This window comes from Dama dama, chromosome 20 (assembly GCF_033118175.1).
Source record: "Dama dama isolate Ldn47 chromosome 20, ASM3311817v1, whole genome shotgun sequence".
Lineage (NCBI taxonomy): Eukaryota > Metazoa > Chordata > Mammalia > Artiodactyla > Cervidae > Dama > Dama dama.
The window spans coordinates 96,520,686-96,546,488 of record NC_083700.1 but is presented as its reverse complement, the minus strand read 5'-3'; the positions used below and the strand labels follow the sequence as shown (position 1 = coordinate 96,546,488).

Here is a 25,803-nt window from a genome sequence, read left to right as displayed (position 1 = left end):
CACAGGCAGGACCTGGAGTAGCTGGATCTGCAAAAGGAGTCTTTCTGTCTATTATCTCCTCTCCCTCTCTGCCGTTCCAGCTGCTAGGATCCTGCCAAGCCCAAGCGAATGGACAAGGGTAGGGTGGGGGTTGCCTACTTCAGGATCCGATGTGTGAATGGTCTGGGGATTCCTGCTACAGGTTCTCAGAAGAGACATCCTCAGGGGCCCTCCAGTCTAGTCACCATTCGGGCAGTCACTAAGACCCAGCCCCTGCCCACAAACCAGCAGGGACAAGGAGCTCATTACCTTGCAGGGCAGCCTGCCCCAGGTCTGACTGGGAAGTTTGTCCTCATTTGAGCTGAAGCCTGCCTCCTCCTCCTCAGGCCTGGCCTGGGGGAGGGTGGGAGTGGGGCACACAGAATATGTCTGTTCACAGTGTTCTGGGATGTCTGACCAAACTGGACTGTGTAGTACCTCCCACACTCGTGGGGCCCTTTCCCACCTGTCTGTTCTTGCTGTGAAAGTCTATTCACTCTTCAGAACCCACCACATGCATCCTCTCTGGGAAGCCTCGTGGGATCACTCCTTGCCCCCTCCCTCTCTTGACCTCTCTGGAGCACCAGGTAAATCCAAATGGAGCTCCCTGAGCAGGACCTAGGGGCATGGTCAGAACCAGATGCAGAGTCATTATGGAACCAGTACTGCACTGGTCTAACAGAACTGGAGGGGCAGCAAGAGGGGTGGGCTCTGCCTGGGATTCCAGGGGCCCAGTTCCTGTCTGGACTTGCTCTGGGGCCTTGGGCAAGCCCTGGCCTTTTCTGGGCCTCTGTTTCCTGTGCAGAGGTTGGAGGGTACTCTCTTCAGGCCACCTGCCTGCCTTGGATGGACTTGCTTTCTGAATGTCCTGCTGAGTGATTTTCACATCCTAGTTTCCTCAGCTGTTCCATCCAGGGCCTCTTCCCAGCCTGGACCACATACCCAGCTGTGGGTGCAGATGGTGCTTCAAGGCACTTTGGCAAAGGCCCAGCAGCTGCCCAAGGAAGTGGGATGTGTCCAGGGGTGGCACCCAAGGAGGAGTAAGCACCCTTGGGCCATGCAGGACCTCAACCTTCTTCTCCATTAAAAAAAAATACATCTTTCTTTTTTTTTCTTTATTTTATTTTTGACTGCACTGGGCCTTTGTTGCTGCATGCTGGCTTTCTCTAGCTGTGGAGAGCAGGGGTTACTCTTCGTTGCGGTGCACAGGCTTCCCATTGTGGTGACTTCTCTTGTTGCAGAGCACAGGCTCTATGCACATGGACTTCAGTAGTTGCAGCTTGTGGGTTCTAGAGTGTGGGCTCAGTAGTGGTGCATAGGCTTAGTGGCTCTGCGGCATGTGGGATCTTCCTGGACCAGGACTGAACCCATGTCCTCTGCATTGGCAGGCAGATTTTTAACCACTGGACCACCAGGGAAGTTCCTTTCCTTCTTTAGAGATGAGACTGGCCCTGAGGCTGAGGCCATAGCCCAGCCTGTCTCTTCCCGAGGATGTGGCTCTTGTCTTGGCACAGGCTTTAGCTCTCTCCTCTCAGTCTTGAGCCCCATTGTCCAACTTTAGGGGCTATCTGCCCCTAGTCTTTGTGAGGAGGATGGCAGGATCCTCAGTCAACTAATGTTTATTGAGCACCATCTATGTGCCAGACACAGCTTTGGGAACTGGAAATGCAGTGCTGAACAAGACAGTCCCTGATCCCAAGGCACTCAGTGTTGGTGGGAGACAGACAACAAACAGATGAAGCACTGCAACAAATACGTTTGGGGTACTGCTGAAAGGTCAAGAAGGACTCAAATAGGGAGTGGGATCAGGGTGCAACAGAGGAGAGAGATGGAAGGATCAGACCACGAGTGAGGCCAGAGAGGACCAGACATGTCAGATCAACATCCAGGTGGACAGCAGGTGAGTAAAGAGGCTGGCGCAGGCCTGGAGGCTCCAGTGAAGGCTCTGGGGGAGAAGGGGTGGGAGGGGGGTGGGATCTATTAAATAGCTGATGACTCCAGGCCCTAATCCTGTGCCAGGCCTAGGCGGGTAGTGTGTGTTGGGGGAGGGGAGCACCCCCGCTGGGGTGTAATTTCACGCTGAAGGGCCTGATGGGGCGTCCCAGGGACTGATCCTTTCTGGATCAGAAAACTCACTTCCCTTTGTCGCACGCAGGGCGATTAATGCCTTAACTCTTTGTGGGCTGGCCCAGGGCCAGCCCCGCCCCACGGCACCTCCAGCCCCTGGGGACCTACTTAGCCCAGAGCCCTTACCTCCCTCCCTGCCAGCAGGACCTGGTCCTGTCTGCGGGGAGGGAGATGCTGTGACTGAGGAAAGCCAGGCAACAGATTCCCAAGCAGCTCGTCCACATCCCTGTTCCATTCAGTGCAGCTCACCAGGCCCTGCGCGCCCAGAGAAGTGAGCTCTCCATCTCTATCTGCAGGTTCTCTTATAGCTCAGTTCAAGTCCAATTTCCCTCAGGAACCCAGGGTCTAGTTCACCCACCACCACAACCATCGCACGTGACATGAACAGGGACGCTCACTGTCTCCAAGGAGGCCTCCCCACTGGCAATAGGCAATACAGCCATAACTGCCTAGTACCACAGATCTCTGAGAGAGGAATGAAGACCCCCACCCCCGCTTCCCACCCCCTGACCCTGAGGTTCCCTGACCCTCACAGTCCATGACTCCAGTAGCACCTCAGACATAACCCTGGCCAGGTCACCACTGTCAGCCCCTGCCTTGCTGCCCTCTCTAGGCCCTCTTTTAACTTCATCTAGGTTCAAAGACCCACCAAGGAAGTTGTTGCACCTTCTTAGGCCCCTCCCTTCGCTCCTCCCAGCCTAATTGCCCCGCTTCCCATCTCGGGGCAGCTCTGGCAGGTGGCCCCTCCCAAGCTCCCCTGGAGTCAGGGAGAGGGGCAGAGACCCGGGCTAGGCGTCCCCTAAGCTCCTGGGGTCTCTAAAACCCCAGCCCCATTGAAAGAAAGCCCCTAAATGTTATTTACACTTCGGAGTCTTAAAAACCATTAACAAAAGCCACTTAATTCAATTATCTTCCTGGCTGGCTCGGTTCTCAGCGCTGAGCCCGGGCCTCCCCTGGCCGCCCCCGCCCTCGCCCTCCCCCTCACTGTCATTGTGTCGGGCTAATGAGGTAAACTGAAGCGAGCCCTGTCCCCCCTGACAGGTTTATGAGAATTTAATAAAGCGTGGCCGGGACCAAATGAGTTGCCTCAGCCTCGGAGAGCTCATTGTCTTCGGCGTCAGCGTTTTTTGACTCGAGCCGCCCCGCCCCCGCCCCCGCTCCTGCCTGGCTCGGCCCCCAGCGCCCCCTACCCCTCCCCGCCCCAGTGCCTCCCCAGGTGAGCCGGGGGCGGGCCTGGCTGATGCCAGCCCGGCCTGCAGGGGCAAGGCCCCAGGGCCCAGCCCTGACCTGGGCGGTGTGCCCAGGGGAGGACCTGCCTCCCCTCACACACACTGGGCCCCCAGAGTGCACAGGGATCGCTGGGACTCCTACTTCCTGCCTCTCAGCTCTTGTCTGACTGCCACTGCCCACCTGAGGCTGAGGCCTGGTGAGTGCCACCATGAGCACAATTCACTTTTTCTTGCTTGTCTGCAGGGATCAACCAGAGTAAGGGGGCTTCTCTTCCTGTCAGGGTTCATGGTAGGGACATGGGACCCTCAGTCATGACCTGGTCACCTTCTCCCCTTTGTCCCTGAAAGGTAACAAGGGGTGGAGCACAGCCCAGTGAGTGGAAGGGACTTGCTTAGTTTTCTGCAGGAATCAGAAGTACAGATGGAAGGGGCACCCAGGCTGGAGGCCCCCAGACACACAGGAAGGCAGGCAGGCCCCACCTGGAGCTCCAAGCATACCTGGAGAAGGCCCACCTGTCCTTCCCCTTTCACGTCCCTGACAGCCTAGAGCCAGCCTTTCTCTGTCTGGCCTCTCAGGGATGCAATGTCTAGGAGTTTCTGGACCATTCAAAGGCCCAGAATTTCTTTTCTCCCCCTCTAAAGTGTTTCCAGAAGTTACTTCCTTCCGGGGCTAAAGCCTGACCTGAGAGCCTCATCTGGAAAGTCCTAAAGTCCATTGGGTATTTGGGAGCAAGTCCTAGAGATCAAGGCTCAGTCTGTGACCATGATGAAAGCTCAGTCTTAGTTCAGGGTCAGCGTTCAGTTTGGGAACAGATTCAAGACTCTGTGACTAGCATCAGGTTCAGCCTGATACTAGAATCAGGGCTTAGTGTGTGGATCAAGGTCAGGGCTCAGTCTATGACTGAATAAGAACTTACTGTTTGTCCATGATTAAGGTTTAGTCCGTACCCAGGTCAGGGTGCAATCTTTGATACATACAGGTCAGCACTGATCAGGATCCGTGTTCACTGTATGGATCAGGCAGGGTCAAGGCTCACAATGTGATCAGGATCAAGTTCAGGTCAGGACCTCCTATGGACCGGGGCACGGGGCTCAGTTGAAGGTCAGAGTGAGGACTGGGTCTAGGACCAGACCCAGGACTTACCTGTGTCCTTGATAAAGCGTAAGTCTGTGTCCAGTATGAGGCCTCCCTCTGTGATAAGGTCAGAATCCAGAGTTGGAGATGTCACTTAGTAAATTTGGGTGACTTTAACACCCATTCCTTCATGCACACCCAACTCTCTGCTCTCCGTCTCCTCAGGCCTGGCCTCACAGAAAAGGAAGTGGGGGAGGCTGTGCAGTCTGGCGGGACTGTCACCTCAGAAGAGGAAATGGGGGACGCTGTGCGGTCTGGCGGGACTGTCACCTCAGAAGAGGAAATGGGGGACGCTGTGCGGTCTGGCGGGACTGTCACCTCAGAAGAGGAAATGGGGGACGCTGTGCGGTCTGGCGGGACTGTCACCTCAGAAGAGGAAATGGGGGACGCTGTGCGGTCTGGCGGGACTGTCACCTCAGAAGAGGAAATGGGGGACGCTGTGCGGTCTGGCGGGACTGTCGCCTCAGAAGAGGAAATGGGGGACGCTGTGCGGTCTGGCGGGACTGTTGCGGCAGAAGAGGAAATGGGGACTCTGTGCGGTCTGGCGGGACTGTCGCCTCAGAAGAGGAAATGGGGGACGCTGTGCGGTCTGGCGGGACTGTCGCGGCAGAAGAGGAAATGGGGGACGCTGTGCGGTCTGGCGGGACTGTCACCTCAGAAGAGGAAATGGGGGACGCTGTGCGGTCTGGCGGGACTGTCGCCTCAGAAGAGGAAATGGGGGACGCTGTGCGGTCTGGCGGGACTGTCGCCTCAGAAGAGGAAATGGGGGACGCTGTGCGGTCTGGCGGGACTGTCGCCTCAGAAGAGGAAATGGGGGACGCTGTGCGGTCTGGCGGGACTGTCGCCTCAGAAGAGGAAATGGGGGACGCTGTGCGGTCTGGCGGGACTGTCGCCTCAGAAGAGGAAATGGGGGACGCTGTGCGGTCTGGCGGGACTGTCGCCTCAGAAGAGGAAATGGGGGACGCTGTGCGGTCTGGCGGGACTGTCGCCTCAGAAGAGGAAATGGGGGACGCTGTGCGGTCTGGCGGGACTGTCGCCTCAGAAGAGGAAATGGGGGACGCTGTGCGGTCTGGCGGGACTGTCACCTCAGAAGAGGAAATGGGGGACGCTGTGCGGTCTGGCGGGACTGTCACCTCAGAAGAGGAAATGGGGGACGCTGTGCGGTCTGGCGGGACTGTCACCTCAGAAGAGGAAATGGGGGACGCTGTGCGGTCTGGCGGGACTGTCGCCTCAGAAGAGGAAATGGGGGACGCTGTGCGGTCTGGCGGGACTGTTGCGGCAGAAGAGGAAATGGGGACTCTGTGCGGTCTGGCGGGACTGTCGCCTCAGAAGAGGAAATGGGGGACGCTGTGCGGTCTGGCGGGACTGTTGCGGCAGAAGAGGAAATGGGGACTCTGTGCGGTCTGGCGGGACTGTCGCCTCAGAAGAGGAAATGGGGGACGCTGTGTGGTCTGGCGGGACTGTCGCGGCAGGAGAGGAAATGGGGGACGCTGTGCGGTCTGGCGGGACTGTCGCCTCAGAAGAGGAAATGGGGACGCTCTGCGGTCTGGCGGGACTGTTGCGGCAGAAGAGGAAATGGGGACGCTGTGCGGTCTGGCGGGACTGTCGCCTCTGTCCCCTGTCATGTGCCCCGGGTGCCCTCTGGTGGCGCTCTCTGGCAGTGCTGGTTTTCTCAATCAGCCCACCTATCTGGCCACCTCCTCCTTAAGGGAGCCTGGGCCTCAGGTGCATCCATCAGTGTCTATCTGGCCGGCTCTATATTCCAGCCTCACTCCACCTCCCCACAATGCAGAAAATAGGAATTGGCCAGGGGACTCCCCCCCACACATAAGAACTTTTCTCCCTTCCTGTTCAGAATTGGGTATCTTCATAATTTGCTATTGCAGGAGGCCCAGAATCTTAGCTGTGTGATAACATTCACACCTTTTTACTCATTCAGTTGTTTGACAAATATTTATCAGGCACCTGCCTCATGCCAGGTAGGCACTGAGTGCATAGCTGTGAGCAAGCCAGAAGTCCCAACCTCTTGGAGCTCACCTTCTACTCATTTCTCCCTAATTCCCAACTCCTAGTGCACAGACCTCCCTGGAAAGGCGCTGGCAGAAGGTGAGATTCAGAACTAGGCAGCTTCAAGTCCCTACTCTGCCCTAGAGTCAGAGGTTGGACTACTCTAGGTTCTGGTCCCGTCTTCATCTCCCCTCACCCACCTCATCGGGATGCATGGCTTCACCACCGCCCACAGGTTAACAGCTTCATCTGCATCACTAGGGTTCTCCATCTGGACCTCGGGGGTGTTGCTCCAGCTCCTAGGGGACAGCTCCACTGGGTTAAGAACTTTCATCTGACCATAGCCCTTGCTTTATCCTCCACCACAGGCCCAGCTGCACAAACCAAAATTCTAGAACTTCCTCCCAGATTCCTCTCTCTTACTCCCTTAAATACTGATAGGGAGACCTCAAAAATAGGTGTAGAATCTGCCCAGCTCATAGCCACCACTCTGGTCCCCATCCCCAGCATTTCCCACTGAAGTGAGCTCCTAACCCGGCCTCTCTTTTCCCTCATGTCCCTCAACATTCTATTTTTCCACACAGCAGGCAGAGCGAGCTGTGCAGTCATAAATCAGATCACGTCATGTCCCTGCTTAAAACCCACCAGTGGTTCCCATCTCACGAGATTAAAACCCCAGCTCCTCGCCTTGGCTTCCTGGCTTTACAGGAGCAGAGCAATAACCCCCTCCCCACCTTCTCCAGCTTCATCTCCCACCCTTGTCTCCACATCCCTTCTTTCTTGGTCTGACACACAGAGGCCAAATTTATTCTCACCTTAGGGTTGCACTGACCATTTCCTGAGCTTGAAATGTTCTTGTTCAAGACTTCCGTGTGGCTTTCAGAGCTCAACTGAAATGTTACCTCTCAGAGGAGACCTCTCCAGCCATCCAAGTCCCTCTGTCACTTCTTCCTATTGTGATTTGCTGCACAGCACTATCCACTAGCTAATGTTTTTGGTCTTGTGTGCTTTATGTATTTAATTCTCCCCTAAGTAGAATGTGAGCTCCCCCAGAACTTGTTCACGAAGCTATGGGTCCATAGTGTGTACATGCTAAGTCACTTCAGTCACATCCAACTCTATGACCCTATGGACTGTTGCCCACCAGGCTCCTCTGTCTATGGGATTCTCCAGGCAAGAATGCTGGAGTGGGTTGCCATACACTTCTCTAGGGGATCTTCCCGACCCAGGTGTAAGATGTAAGATGTCTCTTACATCTCCTCATTGGCAGGCAGATTCCTTACCACTAGTGCCACCTGGGAAGTCCATGGGTCCATAGTAGGACTCAGGAATTATTTGCTGAATTAATTAATAAAAAAAAAAAAATGGTCCTAAGTGGCTGCCTTCATTTCTTCTAATAGGAGGAAAGGGAAAGGATCTGAGTTTTCGGCCCTTAGTGGGTTCCTCTGACTTGGCCAGCAGTAGTTCTCTCTGTGGATAGGAGAGGGGCAGTGCCTTCATCCTAGGACCCCTGGGCAGCATCCCTTTGGGAGATGCCAGTCCCTGCTCAGATTCCTCAAGGTCAGGGAACTTGCTGTCTCTGTACTGTCAGAATCGCCTTCTTTCCTTCTGCAGAAACATACCCCCTATTGCCCTTCCCCTGGAGCCCCTCGCTGCCCTCAGGGCCTGGAACCTAACCCTTCTGAGGGCCCTGCAGGGGTGTGGGGACAGGGCAATCCTTCAGCTTCCTAGTGGGTGAAGACTGGGGCTGCCCTTGGGCCTTGCTGGCTCCTTGGTGGACATACTGCCCCAGAGGGCCCTGAAGAGATATCAGGGGAGGAGTCCTGGGGTGCAGCAGGCCTGGAGAGACACTGGGGGGTGGTTCAGTATAGGGCTGACTGATTGGAGAGTGGGTCCTGGGGTGTGCAGATATCTCCTGGTGTGCCTGGGGAAGGGGAGGAGGCACAGATGGGACAAAGCATGGCCTTCAGTTGGTCGTGGCAATGGAAGGGAGACTCTTGAGGAGCCAGATGCCACCCACCTCCCCAGCAGCCAGGCTCCCAGACAGGATCAAGAAGTCTTCCTGTAGAAGAGGAAGAAGCCCTGATGGTAACCCCAGGCCTCCACCGGCAGGAAGGAGAGGGATTTGGGCAGGGCCTGGCATTCCAGGGCTAGAATCTTGGGTGCCTCTTCCTAAGAAGGTGGCAGGAGAAGGGTGGTCCAAACCACACCTGAAGGTGGCATCAGTAGTGGCCCCACTCACCTCTCACTCTACCAAGGCAGCAGGTGGAGTCTGAGGCTGCCAGTGGACCAGAAGAGACAGGCCTGGAGCTGGGGAGGTGGTCTTCCTCACACATACACACACTTAGGTGGGAGGAAGTGCTCTGAGAAGGGGTTATCAGTTTCAGGGGTAGATGCTTCAAAGGTTAGGGCCATCAGCCCATGCTAATGAACAGAGATGATCTGCTCAGCACCCACTGAGAGGGAGTTGCTCTACTCTGGGTTCATGGGAGGGGAGCAAGGCAGCAAGGAGGTCAGAGGAAGAGAGCAAAGCCCCAGGGCTGGTGGGAAGTGCCTGGGTGGGGGCAGAAGAGCAGCAGAGCCCAGTCTGGAAAGAGAAGGGGAGGCTGATGAAGCCGAGGGTGGCTGGGCAGGGAGTCAGGGCCAGCCAGAGATGGTGGGCCACTGTGTGCCACCATCACTGGGCACTGCTTGCCTGGGTCCCTGCAGTGAGAGAGGGGCTGGCCCAGAGTTGCAGGGTCTTCCTCCCCGCCCCCAGCCCCCTTGTTTCTCTTGCAAGGCAGCCTGCATTCCTCCTCCAGATGCTCTCACCCACCTGGACAGTTCAGAGTCTGCAAGCCCAGCAGAGGCCATGAGAAAGGTATAGGCTTTGCAAGACCTGGGAAGCCCGTCTTCCCTCATCATCCCTGCTGGGTGACCTAGCCCTCAAGAACACCCCCCTCCACACATACACAGACACATACACAGACACACATACACGCGCGCACGCACGCTCCCACACAGGTGTGATGTCAGCCAGTGCCACCCAAAATACTCCCATGCTCCCCATCTCATCCACATGGCCAGGCCATCTCACCCATAGTCACACTCATATACTCATCTAGCACCCCCGCCCCCAATCTGACACTGTGTTTTCACAGTTGTTCACAGCCACACACAGTCTCAGACAGTCTTATGTTTACAGTCACACGCTCTCTTCTAGGTCTCCAAGAGGAGCTGGTGCTGAGATGATGAAGCACCAGGCACTGGCTGGGAGGACTGCAGACTCCAGGGTTCAAGATCGGAGGTCTTGCAGTCAGGACTCGACTCCAAAGGTGCTTTATTAAGGAGCAGAGCGAGGCACAGCGGGAATGCACAGTGAGGTTCAGGTGGAGACCTTCAGGGTGGGAGGAGGTCCTCTCTCCTCCCTGTCTCCCCCAGCCCACCCTGTTCTGTATTAGCAGCTCAGCTCACTCAGGCTCCTCTTTCCATGGAATTCTCCAGTCAAGAATACTGGAGTGGGTAGCCATTCCCTTCTGCAGGGAATCTTACCTACCCAAGGATGGAACCTGGGTCTCCTGCATTGCAGGGTTCTTTACCATCTGTGCCACCAGCAGAAAGGATGGGAGTGTGCTCAACCCAGCTCTACCTTATGGATGATCTGGCTCAGATCAGATCCTTCCCTTCATTAATCCCAAACGGTCAGGTTGGGGTAGAGACAAGCAGGAAAGGGAGGCGCGGGAGGGGAGCTCAAAGCCTTTCACAGCAGGCGGGCACAGGAGACGGCCCAGGCCGACCAGCGCGTCTCTCCGCTTCCTCCCACCCCTCCAGGGCCTTGCTGAGTTAACCCCCTCAGAGTGGCTCTGTTCACAGTACCCAAATGCCATGGGTGGCGGGTGGGGGAGGGGGAAGGTCCAGCAGCCCAGTTCCACGACATCTGGGGAGTGAGGTAAACTAGAACCCAGCAGACCGCACCCAAAGGGCCAAGGCATTGCCCCCTCCTTTGAGGGCTGTCAGTGCCCGGGCACCGTCATCACTTTCCCCTCCCCACCTCGCCCCCGGAAGTTCCAGAGATGGGACAGAAGAGGCCACCTGTGCCCAGCCCCCAACCCGTAGGAAAAATTCCTTTTTCTTGTCTTTCTCCCCCTCCCTGTTTTTTCTTCAGTGGCACTGATGGGAGGGAACCGGGACAGGGGAAGTCGGGGCCGGCATCCTGGTTCATTAGGGGGCGACGCCCTCCCGGGGCAGGTCGAGCCGGACCCCGTCGGCTCGCGGCGCGTAGACGGTAGCGGGCGCGGGGGCGTCCAGGGCGAAGGGGCCGGGGCCCGGGCTGGAGCGGCCGGACGACGCGTCCGAGGCGGCGGGGCTAAGCTGCACGGCCGTGGTGTCCTGTGCCGTGCGCTCGCTGCTCTCCATCTCCAGCGCCACGCGCCCGCCGCCGCCCTGTCCGGGATCCCCAGCCGCTGCCGAGCGCGAACCGGGCGCGGGTCCGCGGCGGCGGCTACACACGCAGCAGGCCGCGAAGAAGCCGAGCGCCAGCACGAGCAGCGCCGGCCCCACAACGAGGGGCGCGTTGTGTCCGGGGACGAAGGAGGCGAAGGCTCCCACCAGCGTCACGTTCACGCCCGCCAGCAGCAAGCACAGGCCGCAGGCGCAGAACAGCGCCGTGGACGCCGGGCCGGGCAGCCGGTCCTGAGCGCGGCCCGCGGGCGCCCGGGCCGGGGGCCCCTGGCTCTTCTCTGGGGGCTGCATCGACCTGGGGACTCCGGGCACTCATTCAGCTTCCTCCTGCCGCTGGCCGCGGCCAGCCCACATGTCAGGGTCTCAGCTCACAGTCGTCCTGTGGGCAGAGGGCAACGGAGAGGTCAGCCCGGCATCTGGGCTTTCCACCCCACCCTCGGTTCTGCGGCTCCGTTCAGTGCCTGGGAGCGCAGAGGTAATGCCATCTTGGCTAGCCCCTGCCTCTGCCTCTGTGAGACTTTTTATTTTTTTTGCCGCACCTCGTGGGCATGGGGAACTTCCCTGACCAGGGCTTGGGCCCCTTGCAGTGGAAGCCAGGAGTCTTAATCTCTGGATTGCCAGGAAAGTTCCCGCCTCTGCCTCTGGGAAGCAACAGCTCACCCCACGTGGGGAGAGTGGCTTCTCCACCTCGTCCCTGGATTTCCTCGTGGCAGATCTTGCTATCTTTTCTCCCTCCCCACTCCCTCTTGTCCTCCAGACAGACGCAGACCCTCCACCTCCTCTCCTCCAAGAAGCCTTCTGGGGCTAATTAAGTGAGTGCTGTGCTTAGTCCCTCAGTCGTGTCCGACTCTTTGCGACCCCATGGACTGTTGCCCACCAGGCTCCCCTGTCCATGGGGATTCTCCAGGCAAGAATACTGGAGTGGGTTGTCATGCCCTCCACCAGGGGAATCTTCCCAACCCAGGGATTGAACCCAGACCTCCTGCATTGTGGGTGGATTCTTTACTCTCTGATCCATCAGGGAAACAATTAAATGAGTAAATAGCTATAAAGTGCTCAGCTCAGTGCCTAGGTGCTCATTACCTGGTGATCATGACCAGCAGTCCTAATCAAAGGGCAGGGGCAGCTCTTGGTATTTAGACAACTTCCTCCCCTGAGCAATAGAGGCCCTAGAAACCATCTGGTCTAGCCCCAGCTTGTCCAGAGGAAGAAACTGAAGCTCAGAGAGATCTATGGATTTACCCAATATCCAAGGCCAGGACCTTGTGACCTGCTTCCTGACCAGTGAGTGACCTTGTGACAGTGAGGAGCTCCTGAGGTTTTAGATGGCAAGTGAGAAGGGACAGTCCCTACATGGGTTGGGCTAGAGCAAACCCAAGGCCCCAGGTCCTTCCTAGACTGGATATTCTACTAGATTCCAATCCTACCCCCATCAGTCCCCCAAGATCATACTGTTGACTCTAGACTTAAAAACCCAATCACTGACTAGGATCCCCTTCTAGGATTTTCTTGTTGTAACTGGTTGTGGGATCTATTATTGGATTCTAGAATTCTGGGAATGCATACAGAAGCATCAGAGTCTGGGGAATTTAAGACATCTATTTGAGAATTCTGTTCTATAACATGGAATCACAGGTATTAAGGCCCTGGAGGATGAGATCATTGCCATGGAGCTGTGCTAGAATTGTGAAAAGTGTCAGAAGAGGGCTCTGAGTTGGAGTGGGTGGGGTGTAATCAGAGCCATGCTCCGCTGGGATGAGCATGCTGGATGCGTAACAGAGCATGACCTGGACACAGGGCTTCTCTGCTTTAGTGTTAACACCTATTGTTGCTTAGTCCCTAAATCATGTCTGAATCTTTTGTGACGCCGTGGACTATAGCCTGCCAGGCATCTCTGTCCATATGATTTTCCTGGCAAGAATACTGGAGTGGGTTGCCATTTCCTTCTCCAGAGGGTCTTCCCAACCCAGGAATCGAACCTGTGTGTCCTGCGTTGGCAGGTGGGTTCTTTACTGCTGAGCCACCAGGGAAGCCCTGTGAGTGAAGTTGCTCAGTCGTGTCCGACTCTTTGCAACTCTGTGGACTGTAGCCTGCCAGGCTCCTCCATCCGTGGAATTTTCCAGGCAAGGATACTGGAGTGGGTTGCCATTTCCTTCTCCAATTCACACCTGTAATTTGGGGCTATTATGAGAACCTACCTGATGGGATGTGGTGATGACTAAATGCTTTAAGCTAAATCAAGTGCTTAGAACAATGAAGAACATAGTGAGAACTCCATATTAGTCACGTTGTTGTAGTGGTGGCTGATAGAGAAGAGGCTCTGAGACCTCAGATCTGGGGGGTTGGTCATGTCAAGTTTGGAATCCGAACAGTTTCCACCCTTCAGGTGGAAGGGCCTCAGGGACAGGCCCTGAATTGTCCTTCCTGAGTCCAAAGCCTGTACACAGTGGAGTTGGAGACAATTTGATGACAGGGTGTGCAAAAGTGAGGACTAGTATACTAGTGAGGGACAGTTTGGGTTGTCACTCTGGGCCCAGGTGGGAATCAGCTTGGCCCAAGCAGGTCAGAGGGCCTGGAGGCCATTTCCAGGTCTGCCCAACCTGGTGACTCCAGGGCACCCTCCCCTGGCACCATGCTGGGAAGTGGCACCAGGGAAAGTAGCAACTTTCCTGGGACTCCAGCCAGAAGCTCCTGACTGACACACTACACTGGCAGGAATTCAGAACCCCCAAAATCCTGGTAAAGAAAGCATATGTTGACCCTTGAGGGCATCTATCGACCACAGATTCCTCGGGAAGCTCCCTGTTTGCACAAACCATCTGCTGTCTTTAATCTGCAGCTGTTGGTTCTGCCAGGCGGCAGTAGCAACTGCTGAAGGGGTACAACAATTTACAGTTTGCAAAGCATCTTCACATCCATGACATCATTGAAATACCCTTGCTTGATACTTATTAACAGCCACATCTTACAACTGAGGAATTGGAGGCTCAGAGAGGGAAGTCGATTTGGGTCTAGTGGCTAGACTAAAAGGACGATCAGAATCAGAGAACATATGGTCGGGTTCACACAGTAGGCAATCTTGTTTCATCTTTCTTTTTTTTTAACCTTGGGGTTGATGTGGAGATAAATCCCAACAGTTTCTTCCTGTTGCCCTCAGGGGGTGCTGTGAGATTCCCAAATTTCACCCCTTCCGCACCTCATCATTTTCTGACATTGTCCTTCCTGTGGGAAAGTCTCTATCTGAGGCTGATGCAGGAAGCCCTTGAGGGAGGGATGGAGTCTAGCCCTTCAGCTCGCCTCACAACAGACTCTTAAAAGCTGACATTGGACAAGGGTAGGGAAGCCTGGGTGGCTAGAGGGTCCAAGGCTCTTGTTTCTTTTCTTTTACAGAGAAGACTCTTTATCTCTGGGTTTTGGCAGTTTTACTATGATGTGCCAAGGTGAAATTTTCTTTGTCTTTATCCTCTGTGGTCTTCCGGATGCTTCTACAGTCTGGCTTGATTTCTGCCTGTTTTGGAAAAATTTCAGCCATTATCTTTTCCTCTATTCTTTCTCTTCTGTCCTTCTGGAACCCTAATTGTGTATGTGTTCAACCATTTGGCATTTTCCCACACATCTCTTACACACTATTCTATATTTTCCAGTATTCTGCCCACCCCCCCCCCCCCATTCTCTCTGGCTATTAATTCTACTGATCTGTCATCCAGTTCACTAATCCTGTCTTCACTTGTGTCTTCTCTGCTGTAAAATCAATCTATTCAGTTCTTAATTTCAGTTGTTACAACTTTCTAGTTCTAGAATTACCACTTGATTCTATTTCATAAATTCCAGTTTTCTACTAAAAAACTTCCTCTTATGTATTTTCTTAAACGTATTAAACTCTTTGAAGTCCATGTCTGAAAACTCCAACATCTGGCTCTCTTGTTTCTATTGTCTGTTTTATCGCTCTTGGTTTTGGGTTATTAAGTCTTATCTCCTGTAATGCTAGATAATTTTTTAATTAAATGCCCAACATTGTAGAGATAGCTTGAGCCCTGGGTAATACTATCTCCTTTTAGAGAAGATTTACTTTTGCTTCTGACAGACAGCTAAAGAAGGGACAGGCCACCTTAACCCAATCTGTTATTGCATTGACTTGGAGCTATATTTCAGTCTTCCTGAGTCTGGTCTATATCTGTTTAACCAGTATTCCTAGAAGATAGTCTTTTGGGCTCCCAATTAAAAACTGGAGGTGTTTAACAGGGCCTTTCACCTTTTTCAGCCCTAAATCCCAATTCTGACTTCCCAACTCCATGGTCGCCACTGCCCCCTACAAACTGGAAAATGCCTTAAGGAAAAAAGTGAAATAAAATATTACTTCTCTTTTCTTCAAGATCTTGGCCCCTCAAGTCCTTACTACCTTTACCAATTGCCTTGGTAGCCCTCCCATGCCTTTGAACAGATTTCTTAAATGTTTAATCCAGCCTTTTTAGTTATCCTCAGTGAGTGAGTTGGTCTGATACAGGCTAGTCTTTCTTAGCCATAAGAAAGTCTAGATGAGAATCTGAAATTAGCATTTTCAAATAGCTGACTAAGTTAGTTGTGTTATGTTGAGCACTTTGTAAAAACATCTAATTTTCACAGAACGAGATTAAGCATTACTGTCATATCCCCATTTTATATATGAGGATTTTAAGGTACAGAAAGATTCAAGTTTCCCAAGGCCATAAGCATCAGTGGAGGGGTCAAGATTTGAAAACTAGTGTCCTGATCCCAAAGCACAAGTTCTCAACCCAGTACAGTGCTAGGTTTGCTAAGTGCTTATTGAATGATTGAAGCACAGGGCACCGGCTTTGTAAATAAGCTCCTGTAATTAGCAAGACAGCAGAGGACAGGGTGTGTTCTGTGTAATCTCTTAAGGAAGGTAAACTCACTTTGCTCTTTCCTTGGCTTGGTACACTCAGTTCAGTTCAGTCGCTCAGTCGTGTCTGACTCTTTGTGACCCCATGAACCGCAGCACGCCAGGTCTCCCTGTCCATCACCAACTCCTGGAGTTTACCCAAACTCATGTCCATTAAGTCGGTGATGCCATCCAACCATCTTCTCCTCTGTTGTCCCCTTCTCCTCCTGCTCTCAATCTTTCCCAGCATCAGGGTCTTTTCAAATGAGTCAGCTCTTTGCATCAGGTGGCCAAAGTACTGGAGTTTCACCTTCAACATCAGTCCTTCCAATGAACACCCAGGACTGATCTCCTTTAGGATGGACTGGTTGGATCTCCTTGCAGTCCAAGGGACTCTCAAGAGTCTTCTCCAACACCACAGTTCAAAAGAATCAATTCTTTGGTGCTCAGCTTTCTTCACACTCCAACTCTCAGATCCATACATGACCACTGGAAAAACCATAGCCTTGACTAGATGGACCTTTGTTGACAAAGTAATGTCTCTGCTTTTTAATGTGCTGTCTAGGTTGGTCATAACTTTCCTTCAAAGGAGTGAGCATCTTTTAATTTCATGGCTCAGTTCAACTAAAACAAATACCTGCCCAAGAGCTGAGCTTTCAGGGGCTAATTGCCAAGGAGTGATTCTTACCTGCTCCTAGGAGGCAGCACTAACTCTGGAAGACAGACTACTCCGAGTCTCCACCATAGGCAGAGAACAGGCTACGGGCAGACGGGTGCTGGGCTCATTTCTGAAGTTGCCTGTGCTGTGCTGTGCTTAGTTGCTCAGTCCTGTCCAACTCTCTGTGACCCTGTGGACTGTAGTCTGCCAGGCTCCTCTGACCATGGGGATTCTCCAGGCAAGAATACTGGAGTGGGTTGCCATGCCCTCCTCTAGGGGATCTTCTTCTCAACCAAGGATTGAACCCAGGTCTCCTGTATTGCAGGCAGATTCTTTACCATCTGAGCCACCAGGGAAGCCCCCTGAAGTTGCCTCCACCCTGGCTAATTGGGATCTGGGGCACACAGGGGAGGTGTTGCAGTTGTTCAGCTGTTGCAATTCCATCTGCACTACCCTTTCTGTCTGGTGGACTGTAGCCCTCCAGGTGGGGCTGTTGGATGCTGTTTTGCAGTGGGTGCTCTGGTTTGCTCTGCTGTGGGTGTCACTGGTGCTATTCACGAAATCGTCTTGATACTCTCCCCTCTGAACACATGTTATGATTGCATTTCCTGGCCAATTTGTAATTTCCTGGCCAATGTGTGATAGTCACATTCATCACTTCTAGGATTGTGCTTAGTTGCTCAGTCGTGTCTGACTCTGTGGCCCCATGGATTATAGCCCGCCAGGTTCCTCTGTCCATGGTATTTTTTAGGCAAGAATACTGGAGTGGGTTGCCATTCCCTTCTCTATGGAGTCTTTAAATTCAGAAGCAGGATCCTCCGAGTTTGCACCGTTGCTATCTCTTCAAATATCCCTTCAAACTCTGTCTCATCCTGAGTCCAGTCCTTAATCCCATTGCCTGAGCAGGAGGGAAGGTCATCGCTCTGAATCTTGAATTTTAGTGAGCACCCAAGCTGCTGAACCTATAGAAATCATCTTGTTCAATTCCATCATCTACAGAGTGGGGACCCTGAAGTTTGGAGTGAGGAAGATCATGGAGGGAGTCTGTGGCCAAGCCAGACCAGACCCTGGCCTTTTCCCACAAAGTCAGGGCTCTGACCCCTGCTGTTCGCTTGCCTGACCCTGTTTAGGCAGCCAGACTGCCCCCTGTCCTACCTCGGCCTGGGAGACCATGTGGACTCTATTTGGGAGTCCAGGCCATAAACTCTATTTGGAGCAGAGGCAGATGCTAGGGACTGAGTCTCAGATGACCAGGGTTCTTGACTTTGGTCTGGTGGGGCAACGTGAGAGGGCCAGGGCCCCTCGCTGGGCCTCAGCTATCTGAATGTAAAGGGAAAAGTTGAACCAGGTGATTGTCTCTGAATCCATCCTCCTGCTGCTAGTGGTTTGTGACGGTGGGCATGAAACCTATTGAGAAATGACTGCCAATATGTTAAAAAAATCTAAAAAAAAAAGGTATATCCTTCTGAAATATGGCTATTCTTTGCTTTGGGATGTGATTAAGTCATTCCCCCTACCCTGCCCTGCAGAAGTAACCTGCTGCTTGACTGCCTGATGCGGGGGTGGGGGGTTCTGATTTTGGGGGAGGGGCACTCACATTGAATAGCAACTCAGTGCTAAGCCCTTTCCCACACTAACATGTTTAATCGTTACTATGACCCTGTGGGGCTTCCCTGGTGGCTCAGATGGTAAAGAATCAGCCTGGAATACAGGAGACCAGGGTTCAAGCCCTGAGTTGGTAAGAACAAACCCCTGGAGAAGAGAATGGCAGCCCACTCCAGTATTTTATGCTGGAGAATTCCATGGACAGAGGAGCCTCGTGGGCTACAGTCCATGGGATCACTAAGAGTTGGACACGACTGAGCGACTAAGCAACTAACACTACCATGACCCTACGAGCTGTTGCAGTCCTGAACCCAGTTCACCCAGTGAGAAACTGAGGCTGGGAGAGGAGAAGAACATGGTTTACTCAGTTGCAAAAGGTAAAACTGGGATTTGAACCCAGATCTGTCAGATTGAAAGTCATGTTGTTTTGCTACAGCAGACTTTCTGCTTACTGGAAGGTATAGAGGTGTTTGATTATTTAAAAAATTAGTAGTTGATTATTACTATCCAGCCAACAAGCTTGGGGCCCAAGGAGGGTGGTCCTCTTTTTGGTGGATGCAGAGCTCCTAGGGCGGGGGGCTCTGTCTGAAACCCCTTCAGGTCAGCCTGCCCCACCCAGTCCCTGAATCTGGGATGTCTGTGTTGTTCTAGAGCAGTTGCTTAACTGGGGGCAGCTGCCAGGTCTCCTGGTTCCAGGTTCCTGCTGCAAGGGCCCCAGAGCTTCCAGGTGAGCGTGAGGGGGCTGGGGCTTTGGTCAAAGCATCAGGCACTGGACCATGCCTGCTGTCCTCCATGTGAAACCAAGTGCCTCATTTGCTCAGTCTGAACCCCTCACTGTGAACCCTTTTGTTTCCCTGAGCTTTGGCCCTTCTGTTCCCCTTCAATCCCAGAAAGTCTGGGCCAGCTCCCTCCCCTGCCCTCCCCATTGTCCCCCTCCATCCCACCTCCATTCTCAGGGAACCTCCCACATCACCATTACTCATTGCCGGCTTATTCACTACCCTGGAAACTCTCAGCTTCTGCCAACTGAATTCTGCCTCCTGGGAGCCCCCAAAGCTGTCACCAACCCCACCCCAGCCAGTCCCAGAGCTCCCCTACACCCTGTCCAGGCAATAGACTCATGTTTGCGTGGACACACACACACACACACACACACACACATACAAGCACAGAGGCTCACATGGATTCTCTGGAAACAAGAGAATGGAGAGAATGAAGTCTGGAGGTGTGGCTTCCCGGCTCCTGTGTCGTCAGACAGCTGCGGCCCTTGATCCTCATCCCTGAGTGCTTGTGCACATACATACACACAGGCATCACATGTGTACACTCAGTGGCTGGATATACCCAGAAACACACACACAGGTGCATTACACACAGAGCTGAAGACACAGGCCAACACATAGCCAGCCAGCCAGACACTCTCCGTTGCCTGCCTATCTGGTGAGAGGAAGCTGCTGCCCAGCAGAGGCACCTCTGGAGACCTGTCTGCCCAGAAGCACGGAGATGGACAGCAGGCTGTCTGCAGAGGACTGTCCTTCCTGCCCACCTCCTTCCAAGGCTTTGGGATGTATGCTTGCTCTTCCAGTGCAAATCCCCTGAGGGGCTTCAGCATCCTTTGCACAACTGCCTCACCCTGCACCCTCCTAGAGCCTTGGCTCCGCCCCTCTAATTCCCAATTCCTCCCTTCCACCCCAGCTACCCTTCCCCTCATCACCCTTGGCATCTCCCTGAACCCTTTCACCTCTGAGAAACCCAGCCATCCCACTCTTGACTGAGCTCTGTAGCTACCACGATAGAAACACCTGTACAGTACCTGCTATGTGCCAAACACTGGTTTAAGTCCTTTACATTGTTGTTGTTGTTCAGTTGCCCAGTCATGTCCAGCTCTTTGCAGCCCCGTGGACTGCAGCATGCCAGGCCTTTTATATTATTAACTCATTTAAGCCCTGTGACAACCCTATAGATAGATGCTATTGCCATCTTCAGCTTTGGATGGGACAAAGAGGCTCAGAGAGGTGGAATCACTTGCCCAAGGTCACAGACATGGTGATAATAAGTGGCAGTGCTGGGACTCAAACCTAGGCTGTGTGGGGCTTCCCTGGTGGCCCAGTGGTAAAGAATCTGCTTGCCACTGCAGGAGACACAGGTTTGAGCCCTGATCCAGGAAGATCCCACATGCCACAGAGCAACCAAGCCCATGCACCACAGCTATTGAGCTCCAGAGCCCGCACCAAAGCTACTAAAGCCCTGTGCTCTGCGACAGGAGAAGCTGTCGCTATGAGAAGCCTGCACACTGCACCTAGAGAAAGCCTGCGCAGCAAGGACGACCCAGCACAGCCAGAAGTAATAAATAAAATTATATTAAAAAAAGTCTCAGGCTGTGTGTTTTCTATACCTGTGCTCCTCACCATGACTGCATAGCCTCCAGCTGTAACTGTGCTCTGATCTAAGGCCATCGGGAACTCTGCTTCTTCTCCATAAGCCTCTTGTCTCTGCTTCTCTCTGCATCCACCTGAGGACCCACACTGCCTCACTTCGCTTACCCTCTTGCAGTTTACCGTGTCTTGCAACTTGTTCCTTTGTCCTTCTGTCAAAGCTGCCAGAGATGCCTCAACTCCGTGTGGGTCCAGCTTTCTGCCTGCTCCACGTTTGTGCCCAAACTGTGAAGCTTCGTAGGTGGAAAGAAAATCGACTCCTAGGCAGCAGGGCCTTTGTGCATCCCTGTCTTTGGTTTGACTCTGGCAGCCCTCAAGGCTCCCAGGGGACATCCCCCTTCTTCGTCAGAGTCCATCACCCGCTCACCATGCCTGCATCTCCTCCTGGAGGCACTGGAGCCTCTCCCTCTTGAAACCAAACAAAGCCCCCATCTTCCCTACATCTGCCTCGATTTAACCACACTCCCCCTTCTTGAGAGTGCTGGCTACACCCCCACTTTACCTCCTCCTCAAAGGTCAATCCACTCCCATCTGGCTTCTGCGCCACCACGCTTGACTGCTGGCTCCAAGGCCACCAGCTGCCTCCTCGTTGCTGAATCCAGTGAAGATTGTTCGTGACCTCTCCACAGCTCTGGACCCGCTGAACCCTCCTCCCTGGAAACATTCTCCTCCTCTTGGAAACAGGCCTCTTAAACTTCATCCTCTCCCACAAAGCCCAGACTGACAGCCAGAGACCAGCTTCATCCTTGCTCCTCCTCCCCTCTTGTCCCACACCAGCCCTGCAGGCGCTTCCCTCCAGGGGTCTCTAGAGCCCACCTCTTCCTCTCTAGTCTCACTGCTACCCTACGCAGCTCTCCTCTCCTCCCCTCCCCTCCCCAGGGAACCCCTCCTGGGCTTTCCCAGCCCTGGCTCCCTCTAGGCCACCCTCTCGATTTTGCTGGAGTGGAGCTGAACTCACCAGGTGTGGTCGGGTGACCATGCCGCTTCTGCTGCTTTACCTGGCTGACTCCAGTTCAGAGCGCAGCTGGGACGTCACTTCCTCCAGGAAGCCTTCCTCTGCCTCGGTGATGGGGAACTCCTGTGTCCAGGTCTGCATTCCCCCACTGTTCTACCTTGAGGATCAGAGTTATATCCTCCTTCTTCACTGCCACATTCCCCCAGTCTCCCCAGGTGCCCAGGGAATGTTGGTGAAACAAATGGTTAAGGTCAGAGGGACCACTGTCACCTGCTTTTATCTGTCTTTTGATTTGGAGGTTTCTCTGTGCCCAGTTCTCTCTGATTCCCTCCTTACTTTCTTGGGAGGGTGCAGTGGGCAGCTGGGTGGGGACTGGAGGTGGATTCTAGGGCAGATTCTTACTGAGTTAAAGAGAAGGAGGGATCAGGGCAGAGCAGAGAGACCCAAGGCAGCCCCCCCATGCTGTCTGACTCCCTTCTGTTTCCCCCTCTCTGTGGTTCTCATCTCTTTTCAGAGGACTGTGCTCAAGGTACAGGTCCTTGCCCTCTTGGTTGGTGCTCCTCAGTTCCTTCGGGGTTTAGGGCTGGATGGACTACCCCCTCTAGTTCTAAAGCTACCCTCCTCATCTTCTCCCCTCTCCTGCCCTCTTCTTGCCTTCCCACCAGCCTGCCCCAACACCTGTAGCTTGCACTTGCCTGAGCCAGTTCAGTGGACACTTCTTGGTTGGTTCTGCCTGGGGCCCCTCAAGGGAGGAAGGATCCCTAGAGAGCAGGGCAGCCACGGGGCGCCCACTTGATGGGGCTGGGTAGGGCAGTGGCCGCTGGCCCCCCTCACTCACCTGGTTGACTGCTTGCAGATCCCCGGCTTAGCAGGTGGGCGGGGGAAGGGGGGCGCCAGGGAGCAGCCCCCAGGGACTGGGAGGGGCCAGTGGCAGGCTGCGGGCTGGGCAGGTTCTGAGCGCGCGTCTTTGCGGCTCCTCGGCTCCGTTTGACTCCCCCCGCGGATCGTCGTTCGCACCAAGTCTCGTCTCCTCTCCTCTCCGGCTCCAGCTCCGCGCCGCCCTTCTCCCTGCCCGGTTTCTAGGTTTCACGCTTTTCAAGCGCCTGGCAGTGAACTCCCAGCCGCCCACACGCTTTCCAGTCTGGACTTCTGGAGTCCGGGATGGATACCTTGTCATTCACTCTGGAGTGAGGGGTGTGGGTCGCACTGCCTCTGTCTTCAGTCTCCGGGAGATTACCCTCCCTGGGTGGAGGAGGGGGATGGAACTGTGGGAGGAGGAAGATTTTTCCAGACATGAGTCTTATTTTCAGCACCCTTTCTCCAATCACCCTCCACCAAACCTGCACCCTAGAAAGAGGTGTGGTCCTGAGGCCCTTATACAGCTCCTGGTGGGATTTGTAAGGGTTTCTTAGAGGATGGAGGAGGGAGTGGGAGGAGGGAGTGCTGGGCACCAGCGCCTCCAGGCTGGACAGTTTTGGAAAGGACTGTGGGAGTCTGAGGTGCTGATTTTCCAGGATCTGGTGAGTTCAGCTGGAGGAGGATCTACAACCCCCTCTTCATTCATTCACTTATCCATTCATAAATCTGCCCTGTTGCAAATCACATGCCAGGCAACCTTCCTCCTGATAGTGGTCTGGGAGGGACCACTCTCCTTCCATATGCGGATGAAGAAACTGTGGCTCCAGGCTTCAGGCTGTGGTTCACCCCCTCTGCCCCTCACCCAGTGAGGGGGTGCACAGAACCAGGATGTGAGTATTATCACTAGACTCCAGTTCTCTGGGTTGACCCAGTGGGGATGTGACTTCCAGGGGGCTGCCTGGACCCAGTACCCCCCACCTTTGGTATATTCTCTGCACTTAGTCTGAGATTGGTCAGCACAGCCACTGCTGAGGTCAGAGTGAGGCTACTGGACAAAACTAATTTCATTTATTGAACAGACTGTTGAAAGACCTGGGTCCAAAGACCTGGCTTTGTCCCCTCACTCCCGTGCTGAATGGAGGGTTCTGGATCTGCTCAGAGGGAAGGGGGCGGTTTCTCCTCACACTGCCCACCACACCATCCCTGCCTGCTAGGCCCAACCTCACCTCCTTCCAAAGCATGCATGGGGAGAAGGCAGACTCCACATGGCCACTCCTGTGACCAGGTTGAGGGGGTGGGGGGAGATCAGCGGTGGAGGGTGGGTAGAGATGCAATTGGGAAGAAGGTATGCAGACACTTACCTGGACTGGGGGGGGAAGGGAGGACTCAGGAAGCCCATAGCAGGGAAAGAGAAGAAACAGGCCCAGGCCTGGAGAACTCCCAGAGCTTCAAGGGTCCTTTGAGCCCCCACACAGTTCTTCCTCAATGGACCTAGCTCTCGCCTTTTCATGTGTTCACTTCTTAATTTATTGCACTCTGATCCCCAGCACTGCTCTGTATCTGGCCCTGTCAGGCATCTGGGATACCATAGGCCAGCCTGGGGGAGATCACGGGTGGGAAGGGTTGATGGTGGGTGAGGCGGGGACCACAATCCCCATGGCTCAGGCTCCCCCTTCCCCACTTCTATCCCATCCCCCCGGGGCATCTCTTTGGGGCGCTGCTGGTGAAGACTGAAGATGGACCGGAGGGAGGGTTTCCTTATTGATCAAGGAAACCAGACCTGATCACCAGACATGATGATGATGTTGAGGGGAAGGAGAAGGGGCAGGGAGCAGGCAGGAGGGACATGAAAAGGAGGGACATGGAAGGAGGGGAACGCTGGCTTCCCTTGCGCTGGAGGAACCACACTCTGCAGCCCACCAGCATTTGGGAAGCTGGTTCTACCCATGGAGCTCTGTCCCGTTGTGGTTGGGGCATTGGTCCCTGGGGTCTGTGCAGAGGGCAGTAGAGGGTAGAGCTTTGGGTAGGTAGAGAGAAGGAGCCTGAATGCGAGGCCTGGCTCCACAATCTCTCACCATGGGACTCGATTCCTTTTCCTGCAGAGCCTCAGCTTTCCCATCTATACAATTGGATGGTCTTTCCTCCTTCTGGTGTGGGTTTCTAACATCTGCTGGGAACTTACCACGTGCCTGGCTGTCAGCTCCCTACTTTAATGAAGGGGGAAACAGAGGCCACTCAGAGTGCTGTGGGCTGTGATGGAGCACAGAGAATCAGGGGAGGCTTCTAAGAGGAGGCGTCATCTGCAGTGATCCTTGGAGAATGAGACTCCTCATAGCTTGTCTTCTGCTTAGCAAACAGAACAAGAGCCGCATGGAGCAGAAGTCTGCACAGAGGTCACCCTGGGGGCGCAGGCATGTAAGGGGCAGTGGGGAGGGAGGAGCAGTGTTTTCTGCACAGTCATACACAGGCCAGGTCTGCCTGGTCCCAAACCCTGTGATTACATGGAGCCTGAAATGGCTCTCCAGGGAAAGCCTAGGGAATTGTTTCTCCACCAAATTTAAGCTATTTAACATTTATTGAGCACTTACTGTCTACCCTTATGCTAACTGGAAAAAGGGCAATAAACAGTAGGTTTAAACAAAATTAGTAATTGTTTTGTGAAAAAGGGGATTTCAACCTGCCTGGAGGGTGTCAAGAGAGGGAGACAGAAGCTGGTGGAAGAGGACGTAGAGGGCATTGTGGTTGGGGGACACTTGGAAGGGGGCCTTCAAAGGTGGAGGTTTGATAGGCAGAAAGGCACGAGTCGGAGGCATCCAGAACACAAGCCAGGGCTTGGAAGCTCGGATATGTTTAGGTTGCTCAGGAGCAGTGAGAGGGTGGGAAGGAGAGGAAGGCTGGAGGTCTTGTCTGCAGTCAGATCCTGAAAAGCCTTAAACAGTGGAGTCAAACCCCAGGAGTCTCAGCACAGGGGTCAGCTCAGGAGCCGCCTCCTCCTGAAAGCCTCCAGGCCTTGCCTCCTGGGCTCCTGTCAAGGCAGTGACCATTTCATTTTTCCAGGCTCTGCCCCTTGTCTGGTTCACTGCTGCTCGGGGCCTGTCCCTGAGGAGTGGTTCAGAGCTTCTGATATTCAGAAGAGTCTGGTCCAGCCCCTCAATCCAGCCAGTGAATTCTTGAGGCCCAGGGCCAGGTCTTCGGGGCTGAGGGCTCAGAACCCGGCTGTGGTTCCTGAGGGCCTGTAGCTCACTTCCCTGGCCAGGCTGGAGCAAGGGACTGGGGCATCACTGGGCCCCACATTCCAGAGAAGCCAGTCAGTACATCAGAAATGTAAGAAAGCTGAGCTGCCATCCAGAGAGAAGATCCAGGTCAAGAGCCTGAGACTAGAGATAGCTTGGTCCCAGCCCTGCCCGACGCAGGGATCCATTTCCAATGGCTCTGGCGGATGCAGGTCTGGCATCTC

At 54.1% G+C, this 25,803-nt stretch overlaps 2 protein-coding genes across 2 annotated transcripts in view; one reads left to right on the top strand and one right to left on the bottom strand.

Moving 5' to 3' along the window:
• DMBX1 (diencephalon/mesencephalon homeobox 1) overlaps window positions 1–20,329 on the top strand; it is a 34,797-nt gene extending 14,468 nt beyond the window's left edge. Inside the window, exons 5-6 of the mRNA XM_061120054.1 lie at window positions 9,719–9,830; window positions 20,236–20,329. The gene's annotated coding sequence lies outside the window, so the exon portion shown is untranslated. The remainder of the gene's footprint in view (window positions 1–9,718; window positions 9,831–20,235) is intronic.
• Window positions 10,717–11,247, bottom strand: TMEM275 (transmembrane protein 275). The gene has a single exon (XM_061120900.1). It carries the CDS (start codon window positions 11,245–11,247, stop codon window positions 10,717–10,719), a length of 531 nt encoding a protein of 176 aa, XP_060976883.1.
• Window positions 20,330–25,803: the final 5,474 nt, after the last annotated feature.